Here is a 16,476-nt window from a genome sequence, read left to right as displayed (position 1 = left end):
GGCGTATATACAATGCACTTGGGAAAAAACCTCATAGTGAGGGAAAAAATGCCTCGACGATCCTAAGTGTGTTCACACACATCACCACCACATGTATATGGTAACAACCTTTGAATGGGTAGTGGATAACCTTTGGGTAGGACATCTTGAGAGGATGGCGAGGAGAGAGGGAAAAAGTGCAATGTATATATGCACAAGGGTGCGGAAGGGAGGGGGCGGGGCGGGGGGGGAGGGGGGGGGGGGCGGGATCTACAAATCTTCCATGAATTATAGGTTTAGACTAAGCTAGTAGTAGTCTATAGGTGGGATTACACTAAGCCTAGAGCTGTGGCTCACTCTAGTGTGTGTACATCTGAAATATTTATTAGTGAATTATGAAACAGGTCAAAACATAAAAGTTGACCGACCATGTCCGCCCGCCCATTGACTTGGCTACGTGGTATCCTTACGATAGCGTCCAAAGGGAAGAGATTCGCAGAACGAGAGCAGGGCCGCGTCGCCTCGTGAACTTCATCATCGTTACCAGTTTCGTCAAGGAGCAGGCCTCCTCGCAGAGAGGTAGCCTCACAAAGAGAGATCCAACTCAAACGAGGTTTATCCGAACATATTCTGCAGGACCCCACAATTCTCAAGCATGGTGTCTCTCAGCAGAATCAGGCAGCTGGATGCATTCCCGAAGGTCAATGAGGACTTCTACCGCAGATCCCTGTCCGGCGGTGTCATCACCCTTGTCGCCGCGGTTGTCATGCTGCTTCTCTTCATCACTGAGCTCAGTGAGTAAATTACACTACATTCCTTCCCTTCCTTACACACACTAAACATAAGACACACACAGAGAGGTTTTTGTCCACATTTTATCTTACTATCTAGCTGTCGGGCTGGTCATGTGCCATACATGAGGAAAAGCAATGGGGCTATGTGTACTGCATCTGGCAGAAATGAAGGTTGTCAATCTGAAAGTGCACGGTAGACTTCTGAATATGATTTGGACAGAGCTTTATGTCCGGGACTTGCTTTTGTCCTAAATGAGAACTTGGACATGTGGCAAGTCTTAGAGAGCTTACTTTCATGGGTTTGAGTGGCGACCCCATTTTGGGGGACTAGAAAATTTGATTTTTCACCATTTGTTGCACTTTGAAGCTTTCCATATCCATAGATAGCGTTGATGGGTCTCTTTTTATTTTTTTATACCTTTTTTTTCAATGTGTATGGCTGTCTTTCAACCAAACAGTCCATCGGCTTGCTAATTTTTGTGCTTTTCAGCATTTTTCTCTCAATTTCAGCCATCCTTATTTGATTCAGAACATGGGGAAGCTCGTTTTTCAACCTGTGTTGCAAAAAATTCGCGAATTTATCATTCAAGATGTTATGTTACGCTAATTCCACATTGGTTTTCTGATACTAATGTAGTGGTTGTTGCTATTTTCCAATGCTTGATTTTAGAATAGTTGATTTTTAAAGGCGGCTAATGCTGCACCTTCTTCAAGACTTTTTATCATTAGAATGATGCACCAAGCCCACCTTCAAGGCCTATTGATGCATGAGGAGAGAGTCGGAATTTGATGTCGATGGCAACATCCTCACAATGACAAAAGTGTTTTGCGAATTTGTAATTAATAGGCAATCACTTTTGCAAGAAAATTCTAATTTCTAAATTTTGATTTTGCATGCTTTAAAAGTGTGCTGAGTGTATTACGTTCCATAGAGAGTCGCACACATGCCTCACATATATATGGTATTGTATTTAACGTATTCTAAGGTTCAGTATCGGACAATGTTTTTTTTTTTGTACTTAACGTATCGTATTCGACGCCTCTATCCACCTTGGAACGAAGATTTAAGGTTTAGTATCGGGCAATGTTTTTTCTTGTGTATTCTTTATCAAGTTCAGACATATTTGTCCAATCCTCATCACTTAACTCTTTTAAGATCGAGTAAACAAACAGACTGGATTTCATTAACTTTGAAATGGCCGAAGCCTATACAATAGGGACATACTCGCCCTTAAGTTTAATGTCAAGTACAATGGTTCTGTCCTTCTCTGTAGTCAATGTCGCTTTCCTTGCCCGATAGTCGACCACGACGTTGTTCTTGTGGTGCTAGGGAATTCCCAGGAGAACATCACAACCTTCCAAAGGCTCATGCCCCAAATACCTCTGACAATGAAACCGAAGTTTGCCAATGACAGGTGTAATGGCTACGTCCCTTCCGGGTGCCGCTAGAACTGCCTCCGCAAGTGGTCCTGTCTGATCGGGAGTGATCTCGAGCTGCACCGCCAATTCCGCTGAGATGAAGTTGGCCCATCAAAGAGGGCTTCTTGATCTTTCACTTTGCCCCAAGCTCGACAAAGTTCTGTACTCTCATCCACTGTGTTGGGATCGGTACCCATGCAATCTGGAACCAGTCCTGTTTTCATCTTGCCTTTTCATCCACGTTCCTCAGCTGCTCTCGAACTCTCGGGCCTTTCGTCGTCCTTGTCATTCCGGCCTTTTTGTGCCTTTTTAGGGCACTTCGCAGAGATATGTCCAGTTTCTCCACATCCAAAGCACTTCCCTTTCTTGATGAAGCGAGCCCGCTCCTGAGGAGTAAGCTTGGGTCGTGCATCTTTCTTTTCTGAGTTGCTCTTTCTCTTTCTGCTTTCATTTGTTGAAGTCTGTTCAGCTCTTTGTGTCATGATCTCATCGGTGGGGTAAGTAAGACTGCCAGAGTGGATGGCAAAACCCCGTTTCGCATGACTCATCAACTCCTGAATAGAAGTTGACTTCTGTTCCAAGCAGTGATCTTGGATCTTTGTAGATAGACCCAAGGTAAACTGCTCAATCTGTTCCTTGAACGAGATCTTCTTAAATGAAGAGGCGGGTAGAAAAGAGCTCCAGAATCTCTCGCAATAAGCGTCCACTGTATCTTTCTTGGTCATCCGAAGATGGTTCCAAGCAGTTCGTATATCACATTCATACTCTCGAGCAACCAAGAAGAAATAAAAAGCCTCTTGAATTTCAACCATTTAACTTGCGCAGTCTTGCTTAATAGAAGCGTGGACTACCAAGTTCGAGCATTCCCCTTAAAGTAAGAGGCAGCTCTCCGAATCTTAGAGTGCTCTGAGTAACGTCCTCCCGCGAAAGCGATGTCAAACTGATGTACAAAAGACAAAGCCTTTGAAGCATCTCTATATCCTAAAAACGTGTCAAATTTAATTGACTGTCCACCTTCCTTAAACTCTCCGACTTTCTTGCTTTTGTCTTCCAGAAAGTCATACTGGTTGGCTTTATAAAAATTCTTCTTCTTTGCATAAAAGTTGCTGTTGTCGGAGTCTGAACTGTCTGTAGATGAGTCCTTTGTAGAACTGTCACTCACGGGGCGAGATTTAGGCTTCTTTGCCTTTTTCTTGTCCTTTTCGAAGCGTTGCTTCTTGCTTCGCTTTTTGCCTTTTCGGTCTTCTTTGCTCGAGTCAAATGAGCTAGAAGAACTGTCAGAAGAAGAAGAAGAAGAACTGGGTACTTCCTCAAATCGAACACGCTTCTTGTGTTTCTTTGCCTTTTTAAAAGTCGACTGACGACCCAAATAGCCCGGGAAGTCAGTGCCTTTCTTCTGCTTTTTTTCGTGCTTTTTAGCTTTGTTCTGCACGTCAAAAAGCTGAGCAATTCGTGCATCAACCACCTCTTCTAATTCCTTCTTTGTATATTTCTTGCGAGCAGAAGGTTTCTTGAGAGCGGGTTTTGGAGGTGGTGTTGTGATTTTCTGCCACTGCGCGTGCACCTCCTGGAAAGAAGTCTCGCTCATATATTTTGCAAATTTTGGGTCCTTCGCAAAATTGAGCATCATCTTTGTTGCATCGCCGATCAATTGACGACGCTCCATCTCTCGACGCTCCGCCTGAGTAGGCTGAGGCGGGCCATATTCCTTGCCGGAATCTTCGTTGTGATCCCTTCTCGCATCTCCCGATGCAGAGGGAGTCGACTGATCCTTGCTTGAAGCCATAGGTGCCGCTGAAAAAAATTTGGGATCGGATTTTCCGTAGTAGAGAAATCGGCCGTGCTCTGATACCTCTGTAACAGACTTGGACACTCCCAAGTCAAGAATCTATCACGACAGCAACAAATAACCACTTTAAAACAGTTCAAAGTTCACAATTTGTTTGGCACTGGTCCGACGGAGTTCCGCGCCTAGAGATATTGGCCCCAAAGACTGGCACCCCTTTCGGTATTTCTTTTTGTATTAATCTGAGTTCAAAGTACAAGAGTGCGGGCAGGCGCTCACACTCAGACTCTGCGTCCAGATGCTCTGAGTTGTGAGAGGCCTGCTCACATATATAAAGTTACAAGGGATGCCAAAAGCAGAGCCCCAAAAACTGAAATCAAAAGCTCTCAATAATAAAGCAAGTCTCTTTTTTTCTCTCTCTCACAAGCCTTCTTTCTAAATTAAAGCAGAGCTTTTAGCTCTCTCTCTCTCTCTCTCTCTCTCTCTCTCTCTCTCTTTATGCTTTTATGAAAATAAAGCAAAAGAATTCCCTCTCTTTCTCATCTTGCGTAGAAAATAAAGCACAAAAGCAATGCCAAAAATCTGCCGCTGGTTCTGCCCTGCGACCGGAAATCACGCCGCAATTCACGGGGGTCCGTACAGCCTGCCACATGTCAGCTTTACCACGTCAGCAAATTAGGGTTTACTGCCACGTCAACAAATTAGGGTTCTCTGCAGTGTGACAAAAAAACGCGTTTCATGCAGATGAAACCTCGAAACCCCGAAACCTATGAAACGTTTTGCCGAAACGCATGAAACGGACAGGCTTTTTTTATGAAACGTTTAAAATTGGGACTTTTTTTCCATTTTTTTGAGGTCTAGCTCCAGCTAACAGATGATTGTGGTCCCTAAAACTTATGGTTTGTGACATTGAATTAAGTTTGAACTTTGTTCAATAGAAGTACTTTGCTAATGAATCAATGATGCATCAGTTATGATTCATGAAACTAGTGGCTGTGTTTTAGCTTTCATCAATACTGAACATCTCTTTGATTGTGCTCGCTTGAAGTCGCTTCTAAGCAGTGAGTACTGAGCAGTGAGCACGTCTCTCTCTCTCTCTCTCTCTCTCTCTCGTGGACATTAAAGTCTAGAGTCATGTGTGCTACATTGTATACATATTTATCATATTTTATTAATATATAATTTAATGTCGTTTATGAAACCTGTTTCATGTTTTTGATGCTATGAAACGAAACGTTTCAAAACCTCGAAACCCCGAAACGATCGAAACCACGAAACGTTTCATGTCACACTGGTTCCCTGCCAGTCAGGGTTTCCTACAGCCGTGGATAGCCACGTCACAGTTTGCCAGTTAGGGTTTCCTGCAGCCCCGAACAGCCACCGTCACAGTTACCGGGACGCTCATCGAGCCCTTGAGTTTATATAGCAGTTTGACGTCGCTTTCTCAGGAGAGGTCGATTCTCGGAACACTCCAAGGTGCGAAGGGAGGCATCTTACTTGAAAGAAAATGCACAGACATGGTGGTCTACTCTACTGCTACACAGAGAAGCACCTACGATGTGGGTAAAATTCAAGGAAAGTTTCACGTGAACTTGGATACCAGACGAATATGAAGAAGATGTCATCATGGCTTGGCATCATTTGAGGATGACTAAGAAAGACACGTTGGATGACTACTGCCTGAGGTTTTTTGGATACTTTTTTACGAGTGTCCTCATTTTGGAAGATTATTTTGAGGGACCAGAGTGAGCGGTTGGTTTGCCAAAAGAGATTTGGTAGTATTGTTTGGAACAGAAGTCTGACTCTATATAGAGACTTATGGGACATGCTAAGCAAGGATTTGAAATGCATGCCGGCTCATTGACGTACTGTTAGGTGGAGCGGAATGAATGTTGTATTTTCTCAAGATTAGTGATCTTTATTGCTCAAGGTTCCTTTTAGTTCTTAGGGAAAGAGAGAGCTTTCCGCCTTATGGAGAGTGCTATGATCACGAACAAAGTGAGTGGATTGTGCGTGCAAGTGAATGAGACTGAGAGAAGGAGAGAGAAGAGATATGACACCCGAGAGGTTGTAAAACCCTCCTCCAAAGGCCCCACTCTCGTCGGCGAGAGTGGTCTACTTCGATTGCACAAATGTGTACAATGCGAATGCAATGGATTGATGCAACTTGGACTATGCCGATGACGACGACGGTGGTGACGACGACGACTTGATGGCTCAAATCTGTGATCTTCTAATCGCTGAATTCGGGGACTGTTTTGGTGGCTGAAAATGACCGTTTTGGCTGCGTTTTCTTGGGGCTAAACTTGGGGGGAACTTCTGCAACCAATCTGGGATGTATCTGCTACCTTGCTAAAGGCTGAAAATGCTGTGTATCTGCGACAGGTTGGGGCTGAAAGTCAAAACGCTGCAGCAAGGCAAAAACGCTAGCTTGGCTGAAATTGCTGATGTCGAAACGCTGATTCTGCTGATGCTTTGCAATCCCAAAAACGCTGGCTTTGGGGGCTGCCTGAAGGGGGAACAAACGCCAGAAGAGGGAAACTTCAAGGCGGTGGTTCTGCTGGGAATCCCCGCGAAGGAGGTCCAAAAACGCTGGGGGGTTCTGGGGGGTACTGCTGAGAAGTTGCCTGTTGAGCGGGAAGCTCCTGCTGCCTCTTCTGCCAGAAAGTGCTAACTTGGGTTTACTTATATATTAACTTAGCAAAATTGCCCTACCTACTTTTGTTGGAAAGTCACTTAAAAATAATAAGTGAAAATAACCAATAAATAGGAAAATAGGCTAAATGCACTGGAAAATTCCCCTAACTGATGCTAATGAATTCTGATGGGAATTCCGATGATCATGCTGTGTGCAATCGGAGGATATGCATCTATACTGAGTGACTGGGCATGCACGGTCTACGAATAGACTCACAAAAGTGCCAGATCACTGCGAATCTAAACTTGACTTGACTGACTGAACCCTGCTGTGGTGTAGCTTGTCCACGGACACATAGGGTTGGGATGTGTCACGTGACACGTACCCTACGGACAAGACAATATCCACCTCTACAAGGCAAGAGTCTTCCAGTGAAGAGAATGAATTAGAGAACCGGATGACAAGTCATCACAAGATTCCGAGGAAGATTGGGAATCAAATGATAGTGTCTCAGGGTTATGACGATTGAGACTGACTTGCCAACGGATAGGGGAGGCTAGCGAGGCTACCCACAGGTCCCGTCACACAAGGACAGAAAGTAAAGGGAATCATCTGGTAGATCAGAGAATTCCACAGATCCAGATTGAGGTGCCAAGGACATGGAAGCAGCCAACAGGGCTACCAACAGGTCAAAGGGCACAAGCAAAAAGGTAAGCTAGGTCCACCGGATAATTTGGTCAAGGGTACTTTTTGGCCCTCGATGCAAAGTGGATGGAGGAGGAGAACATCGCAAATTCTTTTCAAAGAGTTGTACCTTGAAGCTTTTGGGCTATTAGCAATGTCTATGCCAAAAGTTACTGATGAATCAACATGTTGAATCTGGTGCGGAGCGGACTACACAACAGGTGAGCCACTCAACTGCTTTGTCACAGATTGCCTAGATTGAATAAAGTCACTAATTTCTCGTTGAGATTTTAGGGTACTGACAGACTGACAATATTTTGCGGAATGACTTTATGAATAGATGTGCACTGAATTGGAAATTTCTTTAATTTAATTGAAAACATGTGCTCTTTCATGTGTGTATTGTTAGAGACATTTAGAGAAAGATGAATGTCTGCAGCATTTTGTCTAATGAACGATTTGAACTTAGTGCATCTAGACATCTGTTAGAGATGAGTGAGATCTGAATGTGATGGCCAAGTGAATAAGAATTGAATGAACTTTTAGTGCATCAAGATGTCATTTGGATGAGATGACTGTATACAGTTGTGAGTGCATCAAGAGTTCTAGAAGGATGAGATGGCTGTATAGCGATCTAGGTGCATCAAGAGTTTTGGACGGAATGAGATGGCTAGATTGAATGATTGAAACAGCTAGTGCACCCCCTCCACAAGCAAAGAGAGGAGCAGACGAAGCAAGCGAGAGCAAGTAGCCGCATTCCCAAAAATGCCTAAAAGAGGATGCCAAGTGGACCAGTCAGGCGGCAATTTCCAAAGTTGAAGGCCCCCCATATAAAATGTCTTTTTTTAATCAAATGAAGGGCTTTTTTGGTGCCGTTTGAAGCTTACAGAGTGGAGATTTTTGACAGAGGAGTGTGTCTGTTAACCCCCTTTGTATTTTCTCATGAAAATGGCCTTTGTGATGGCAATGCAAGCCTTGTACGTGCCTCTTGAAGTGTAATCAAGCCACTATTGCCCAGTTTTTGGTGCCGTTTCCCTTCCCCCCTTCTCTTTCTCCTGCTCTTGTGTTTCTTCCCTTTCCCCCATTGTGGATGTGTGTGTGTGAGATTGAGCGGCTGTGTGCGTGTGTAAGGGTCGAGACCAACTGTGGTAGTGGGTGTGCGTTGTGTTGTGGTCTTGTGGTCTTGTGATGTGTGTGAGCATTGGGAAGTGAGTAGGCGGTGGTCTGCTAGTGCAAAGTGAGTTTTTTGAAGGTGTTTTTGAGAGGATAGGGGTGTTGTGGATACCCTGAGCTATAGAGAGGCCTTGTGTTGTGGACTAGGTGTGTTCCCCCATTCCCCCTCTCCATCGTTGGTCAAATGCTTCCTTGGTTGGGGCACAGGTAATTGGAGCTACTTTAGGGATCCACAAAGGGGATGCTGTCCGTATGAGAGATTGATGAGGCTATTCCACTCGACTGACACGCCCTCATCGGGGGACAAACTTTTTGATATTCTCATCACAGATGGTGGGTGTACTTTGATCTCGACTTGGGAGACCCGATTGTTGATCGGCACGAGACTCGTCTTTAGCATTGCGGAGACTAGCCATCATGGAGGTCACATCAGACTGGAGTTTCACGGTGAGGTTTCGTCTGATCAGCAATTGATTGACTATTGGCAACCTGTTAGAGTGGTAGACTCTTTCTAGAGGAGGTCTTGTGTTGACCTTGTTTTTACTACTCAGGAGTCACCACTTTGGAGATTGTGGGTTTGGTAGGGAAAGCCACTTGTTCAGTTGGATTGGGATCTTGGTGAGTGGCAGTGACCTTCGTTGAGCGATGATGGATCTGTCTCCCTTGGGAGGAGACTTCTTTTGCAGACTTGGCACCAGTCAAAGGTATTGCAGGATTAGCGCATCCTCCCCGCTTTCCAGAGATAGGTTTGGTCATGCGTATGGACCCTCTAGATTAGCGGCATGATATATTTTTTCATGTGGATAATAGCACATGCGAGATTGCCTGTCGATACTTGGTCGGCAATCACTGGTTATGATCTGACTTGTCAGAGATGTACTTCAGATTAGTCCTTGAGGCATCGTTTCTGGGTTTGTCCTTATGCACAACCAATGTGGATGGCAGTTTGTTGTTTGTGAATTAGAGTGGGGCATCCATGATGGGTTTGTGATGTGGGGGAAGCTGCACGACGTTTGCAATTTTTAGGGTCACGCACCTTTTTAGGACTCGATGACATATCCGGTCTTGCTGCATAATTCCTTGGGTTATAGACTGGGCACTCCACATGTGATCCTAGATGCATGTCATCGGTCAAAATTCTGCTAGCAAGACACAATTTTCACCACGATATGTAGCATCAAGCTTTGGACGATGTGGAAGGCTCGATGTGTCCACATTCTAGGCTTACAGTCCACCCCTACGTCCACCATTTTGAGAGCCATCTGGACGGAGCTGCTGCGTGGTGTTCGCAGTGAGAGGGATTCTTCAGCAGGCTTCTCCAGGGTAGTGGAGCAATGTCGATGCGTCTTTCTTCACACATGGGTGCGGTCGTTAGCTCTTTTCTGTCGGGATCAGGGTCACATCATGTCACAAAACGGGAGCGTACACGAGCACTTGAAAATCTGAAAATTAAAATACTTTGCAAATGTGAGAGAAGGGAGAAGATCGACACAGTATTGGGGACTAGAAGATGGGCTGGTCCCCCCCCATTAAGAGTATTCTTTTATTCAGGGAGAATTCGTATACAAGCACGAGAACCCAGGAAACCCCTCCGTTCTGTAATCTTAGACCCGAAGGTCGTGCTTTCCCGTAAAGGGCTTGGGCGCAAGGCCGTTCCTTCCCGTAAGGGACTTAGGCGCGAAGCAATACTTTCCCGTAAGTGACTTAGGCGTGAAGCCGTACTTCCCGTGAAGGGCCTTCCCGTAAGACGGGAGATTCCTGCAAAACAAACCACACAAACAGGTGACAACAATTCGTATGGCGAATCCACAATAGATACCTGTCGCTCTTGCGTGGGAAAAGCGACTTCCGTGCTTTGTAGTCTCGCGATCTCTTGCGGCAGAGTCTTCTCTTGCTGACGTTGGTACCCCCTTTGAGTGAGGGCATGTGGTGCTTTTATAGCTCCCTGGCCACGGCACGAATAGCTGCTCGTGTAGAGATCGCGGCCGTTTTTTTTTTTTTTTTTTTCGCGCTGTTCTACCCGAAATAGGGAGAGAGAATTCGCTGGCTGGTTTTGTTGCTTTATCTTCTAAGTGGCTGCCCACTTATTAAGTGGGTGGCCGGCATATTTTAAAATTGGTCTGAACCTGCCCAAAAACTCAATAAAACCTTATAAGTTAAAACCAATGCATTTCACAACACTTCCCAGGCGTCCCTGGATGCAACCACATGCACGAATGCAATGCAAACATAGATTCCTCGCGGGAAAGCGTTTGCCTTTCCGCGATTGTTCTTGCTTTTCGTAAAAAGCTTCATTGAACCCATCTTTATTCTTGTGCTTGCGTTCTTACGGGTATTTTCTTACTCAGTTCGGATTTCCTCCTTAGCCTACGGGATGCCCCCTTATTGATGCACCCGTCACCCATCATGTGACGCATTAGGGGCACTCGTAACTTGGCCCTTTCCACCGAACATACGGAAACTCCTTCGCGATGTTTACCGTCACCCATCAAATGACACATCAGAGTTGTCCGTTCCTGTTGGCAGTTCCTGTAGCTACTGTCACGAGGACGTGGCAGTTATTAACCATGTCACAGAGATGTGGCAACTGCTAACCTTGGTTGTTGGTTTCTTTCCAATGGGGTTTATTTTATTTGTTTTGAGACCCTCTTTTTGAAGTAGCAAACGGTCGGACATTGTATGGCCAATGTGAACGGTAGATTCACCCGCAGATGGGAAGTGGTCGGCACTGGAATTCGTATGGTAAGAGGATGTATAGGCTCAGAGCAAGATCATATAGGTCCCCCCGTCGCACTTAGCAAGTTGGTGGATACTAGGAAGTGAACTCAATTAAGGCGTAAAGTCAAGGTGGGACTACCAACAAAAAGTATGCGACAGTTGGGCCACATTGCATTTTTGGATGCGGTCCCAATGAGGATAGATGGTCAGAAGACCAGTGGGAGCCCAACGGAAGCATCTCCTAAAATTTAGGGAACTGCTATTTTGGGCCGTGAAATGTGTTCGCGTCATTACCTCCGGTATGACTAGGGGAACACTTTATAACTCTGCCGCGAAGTCAACTGACGCGTCGGTTGGGATATTTTTAAGCGGCGAACCCGAAACGGGAAAATGCTTGAAAATGCGCCAAGTGTCACATTTTGGTGAACTTTCCTCTTGCAGAAAAATGGGCGCTGATTTTTATGCTGGGAGAGGCCTCATTTGCAACCTGTCACAGGTTAAGAGCTATGGAGTGCTTTCTTTCCCTCTCATGTACAGTGTGGTGCTAGGAGTGATGCCCTGCACACTACACACTGCTCTCTCTCTCCCCTACGTGCAGTTATGTGATGCCCCACAAGAGGGCTACTCATTTGACTGATGTACAGTTGTGTGGGTTCATGCTTTTGTGCTGAGGCAAGAGCCTCCTTGAGCAGGAACAGGGGTAGCTAACTGCTACTCCAAAGCAGGCACTGGTGAGGGTCATAACCTCACCGTACAGGTGCAAAATCAGCGCTGTGTATGTGCTGTAAATTCTCTGTTTTTCAGCCGTACGGACGCCAGGATCATTGGGAATCGTGCCCCACTGGCAAAGGACAGTTAGGGGACTGTTTGGGGCTGAAAACAGGGCAAAAACCAGTAAATACAGCGTGCTGAATTTACTGTTTTTGGACAGGAATCAGAGGGTATACGACAGTGCAAGCGAGTTCCAGCAGGGGAATTGGTTTTGCGCAAGTTTTGGGGCTGTTATGCTGCCGAAATTTGGCCAAATCAAATGGTATCTAGGTGGATACACGTGAAGGATTCCCAGGACCTTACCTTGTAATTTACCCTCCTAAAGAATAAAGAAATACCGAAAGGGGCGCCAATTTTGGGGCCTACAGGTTGTCGGCGTCTGCTCGGAGTATTCTAGCTTCCGAGCCGTGTGTGTGTTTAAGTGTTAACTCCCGTTACAGGTCTTCTTTGCAAAGTGCTCTGTGTGTGTGTATAAAGTAAAGAATTTCGGGTGAAAGCCAACGCCTACCGCCCTACGGGCCGGTTTCAGCTACAATCTTTTAACAGTTCTTAGTGCACATAATAAAATATCCTAAAAAAGAAATTAATCATTAAAAATAAGAAAATAGTCCAATTAGCTATGGCTTCTAAACAGTTGACCTCAACTGTAGTGCTTGGACATATACCTCCAGTATCTCGGGATAAGCTGCTAATTCCTCTTGCGTTATCCACTGAGCATCTAGATTCGAATAGTTCTTAAACTTAACCAAATACTTCCGTGTTATCTTTCCGGATTTGAGAGACCGCTCTTGATGACTTACTATCTGCTCCGGTTGGAGTATTTCTTCTGTTTCCTCAACCTCAGGAGGTTCCTCAGCGCTAGACTGGCTCGGAGGCTGTCCCACATACGGCCGGAGTAAACTCACATGGAAAGCATTATGGATCTTCTAATTAGGCGGTAGCTCTAATCGGAAAGCGACATCATTCACTCGCTCAGTAATCTTAAACGGCCCATAATAACGGGTAGAAAGTTTTACCACTTTCCCCTTATGAGACGCTTGTTTCTTAAGTCTTGCCTTCTCAAACTTGAGTAAGACTAACTGTCCGACTGTTAAGTCTAGATTCCTTCTGTGCTTGTCTGCAACTTTCTTATGCTTTTCCTGAGAGCGTAGAATAGCCCTCCTAACTTGCCCGTAGGCGGTGTCCAAATCCCGGACAAATTCATCTGCTGCAAAGATCTTATCCTTAGTTAAAAGGATGGGTGGAAGCAAAGGCTTACCATAGAGAATCTCAAAAGGTGCTTTCCCCGTCGATGAGTGTATGGTATTGTTATACGCATACTCGACAAGAGGCAAATATTTCTCCCAATCAGATTGCCGGTCTGACACATAAGCTTTTAACATATCCAATACTGTGGAATTGGCTATCTCACTTTGCCCGTCCGTTTGAGGATGGTAGGCAGATGAAAAATTCAGCTTTGTACCAAGATTATCCATCAGGGCACGCCAAAAATTTCCTGTCATGCGAGGATCTCGATCACTCACAATTGACTTAGGCATTCCATGATGCTTAAAGATCTGTGCCAGGAAGACCCTAGCCATATGATCTGCTTTGATCGTTTTCTTGACTGGTATAAAGTGTGCTTGCTTGCTAAACCTATCCACAATGGTCCAGATCGCGTCATTTCCAGTCTGAGTTCTAGGGAGGTCCATGATGAAGTCCATGGCAATACTTTTCCAAGGTTCGTTAGGCACAGGCAAAGGCTGCAACAACCCAGGCGTCTTATGCCGATCATACTTCACTTTTTGGCAAACCAAGCATTCCCTGACATACTTATCAATGTCTGCTTTAAGGCTAGGCCAAAAGAAATATCTTTCCATTGCTAAGGTCGTAGAGAGAATACCCCGATGACCCGCATAAGGCGAAGCGTGTGCTTCATCCATGATCTTCTTCCTTAATGGTTCCGCCACACATATGGCCTGATGGTGGTAGAGAACCGTCCCGAATGGAATAGGGAAACTCATTCTCTCCACAATGTAGCTTTTCCCAAATGGTGGAGAAGTCTGGATCATTCGGATACAAATCCGGTAGTGCTTCTAATTCTTGGTGATACACTGAAGTGATAGCGTTCACCCTTGGCCGCCTAGACAACGCGTCTGCGACCACATTCTTACTCCCAGCCGTGTGAAGGATCTGGAAGTGAAACATAGACAAAAAGTTTGCCCATCTCATCTGCTTCTCAGATAGTTTCCTTTGCGTAAGAAAATACCGCAAACTCTGGTGATCAGTCTTGATCACAAAATCCGCTCCTAGAAGATAGTGCTTCCAGTTGGATAAGGCGTGAATCATAGCCGTGAGTTCCTTTTCGTAGATTGATGCATGCAACTCTGCATCCTTAAGCCGTCTGCTTTCGTAGGCCACTGCATGGCCTTCTTGGTTTAACACTGCTCTGATGCAATCGCCTGAAGCATCGCAGTGAACCTCAAATGGTTTTCTTAAGTAAGGCACTATCAAAATAGGCCCATGGCTTAGCAAGTACTTGAGCCGATCAAAAGCTCCTTGTTGTCTCGATCCCCATCTGAAAGGAATCTTCTTCTTTGTCAAGTCATGAAGTGGTCCTGCTACATGAGCAAATCCTCGGACAAACCTTCGATAATATGAACATAATCCCAGGAAACTACGTACATCATGTACCGTAGTGGGAATAGGCCAATCGGATAACCCGGCCCTCTCCTTCGCGATGTTTACCGTCACCCATCAAATGACACATCAGAGTTGTCCGTTCCTGATGGCAGTTCCTGTAGCTACAATCTTTTAACAGTTCTTAGTGCACATAATAAAATATCCTAAAAAAGAAATTAATCATTAAAAATAAGAAAATAGTCCAATTAGCAACACATCACATGGCATTATGCACCCCTATAGTGGTGCATTTTACATTCATCGTACAGACCACCTTAATGTTTACATAGCCTACACATTGTAACTCCTCTTTTGTGCTTCCTCTAGGTATAGGCCATCGAGTATCTTCTGAGGTGTCTTATGTACAAAGAATAAAGGGGAGAGAGAGAGAGAGAGAGAGAGAGAGAGAGAGAGAGCAGTACGCATAGATTGAAGTGCCGAAAAATGATACTCGGGCTAAAAAATAATCAATTGAGATCAAAAAGTGAAATTCGGATACATAAAAATAATGGTGGCTTGTGCTGGGCTGCAATGACACTTGTGATTCGGGATCAACAGCATTAATGCTTGACTTTAAGGGATTGGTTCCTTTGTCACAGTTCCCTCACCTATCTTGGCAGCCTATTCAAGTTGTTGGCTCTTGTGGCAGGTGGTCGATCCAGTTTCTGTGGAGCCAGGTTATGGAAGGTCTAGAGACAGACCTTTTAAAAGTGGCGAAACTTAATCGGACTATTTTGACCTGTCCAGAGTCAATCAATAGGTGCACTACACGTGCTTAACATATGATTTTTGGCAACCTTGGATGGACTTTTATCGACTCTGTGGCAGATTCACTACACATGCTTTACATAGGATTTAGTTTCATAAGGACTTCCTGCAAAAGCACATCTATATTTTACTCTAGTTGTGTTTTATGGGGTAAGTACACATGCTTAACATAGGATTTAGTTTCATAAGGACTTCCTGCAAAAGCACATCTATATTTTACTCTAGTTGTGTTTTATCTTCAGTCACGTGCTGTACTAGTGTGCAAACTATTTTTGAACTCTATCTGCTATTAACCTATCTAGACTACAGGCTATCTTGATTATGGGATGTTTCTTCAGTGATGCTCTATCCAGTACGTCGCACAAGGAATAGCTGAACTAAAACTGTTGAATTTATAAACAGAATATTACTTTTAAGAGTCGCAATCTGAAGTGTGATCAGCACAGTGTAAAAGTAAAAGCATGATCATTTGCTTTATTTTCGACGTAGGACTAACTCAAAATAGGGAATTGACAGAGCTCTTAAAGGTCGGTCTTAAGCATGATAGCAAGTTTGTGTATAATACGTTTTAATGCTTTTAAACTTCTGACATAATATCTATGACCATGTCCAGCTAGTGTCTTTTTAGAGTCTTACATGCTTTGCTTGCTGTTTTGTGATCAGAAATTTATCTTCACCCTGTCACAACTACGGAGCTCACGGTGGATACTTCCAGAGGTGAAACACTGCAAATTTATGTAAGTAGCTTGTTCATTTCAAGCCTCGATGTTTGTACCCTTTAGCTGCCTGTTTTTTTATACAATCAGGCTGTCAATATGATGAAAACACAAGCAATGGAGATGAAAGTTTTTGATGGCAATGGATTTCATTCATACCTTCACCCATTTACAAAATTGTTTTAAAATGTTTCATTTCTTTTCCCACAACATGAGAGAATTTCCAGCTCATGGATGCATGCACGCGCACACACGTGCGCGCACACATGCTGCTGTTTTTACGCAGTTTAACTCCTTTTGGTATATAGGAGTGGCTTGTTGCCACTTCCTAGGTATAATTAGTAACTAGTATTGGCCTGGGAATTTTTT

At 44.5% G+C, this 16,476-nt stretch overlaps 1 protein-coding gene across 1 annotated transcript in view; it reads left to right on the top strand.

Annotated features, from left to right (window-relative positions):
* The first annotated feature begins 453 nt into the window (after positions 1–453).
* LOC147465400 (uncharacterized) overlaps positions 454–16,476 on the top strand; it is a 97,569-nt gene continuing 81,546 nt past the window's right edge. The window contains exons 1-2 of the mRNA XM_086519924.1: positions 454–773; positions 16,055–16,128. Of these exons, the coding sequence (XP_086376050.1) occupies positions 635–773; positions 16,055–16,128 (213 nt within the window). The 5' untranslated portion in view covers positions 454–634. The remainder of the gene's footprint in view (positions 774–16,054; positions 16,129–16,476) is intronic.

Source organism: Adiantum capillus-veneris, chromosome 1 (genome assembly GCF_014529385.1).
Source record: "Adiantum capillus-veneris isolate H3 chromosome 1, ASM1452938v2, whole genome shotgun sequence".
In the NCBI taxonomy this organism is placed as follows: Eukaryota; Viridiplantae; Streptophyta; class Polypodiopsida; order Polypodiales; family Pteridaceae; genus Adiantum; species Adiantum capillus-veneris.
This window is presented reverse-complemented; position numbering and strand designations above follow the sequence as displayed.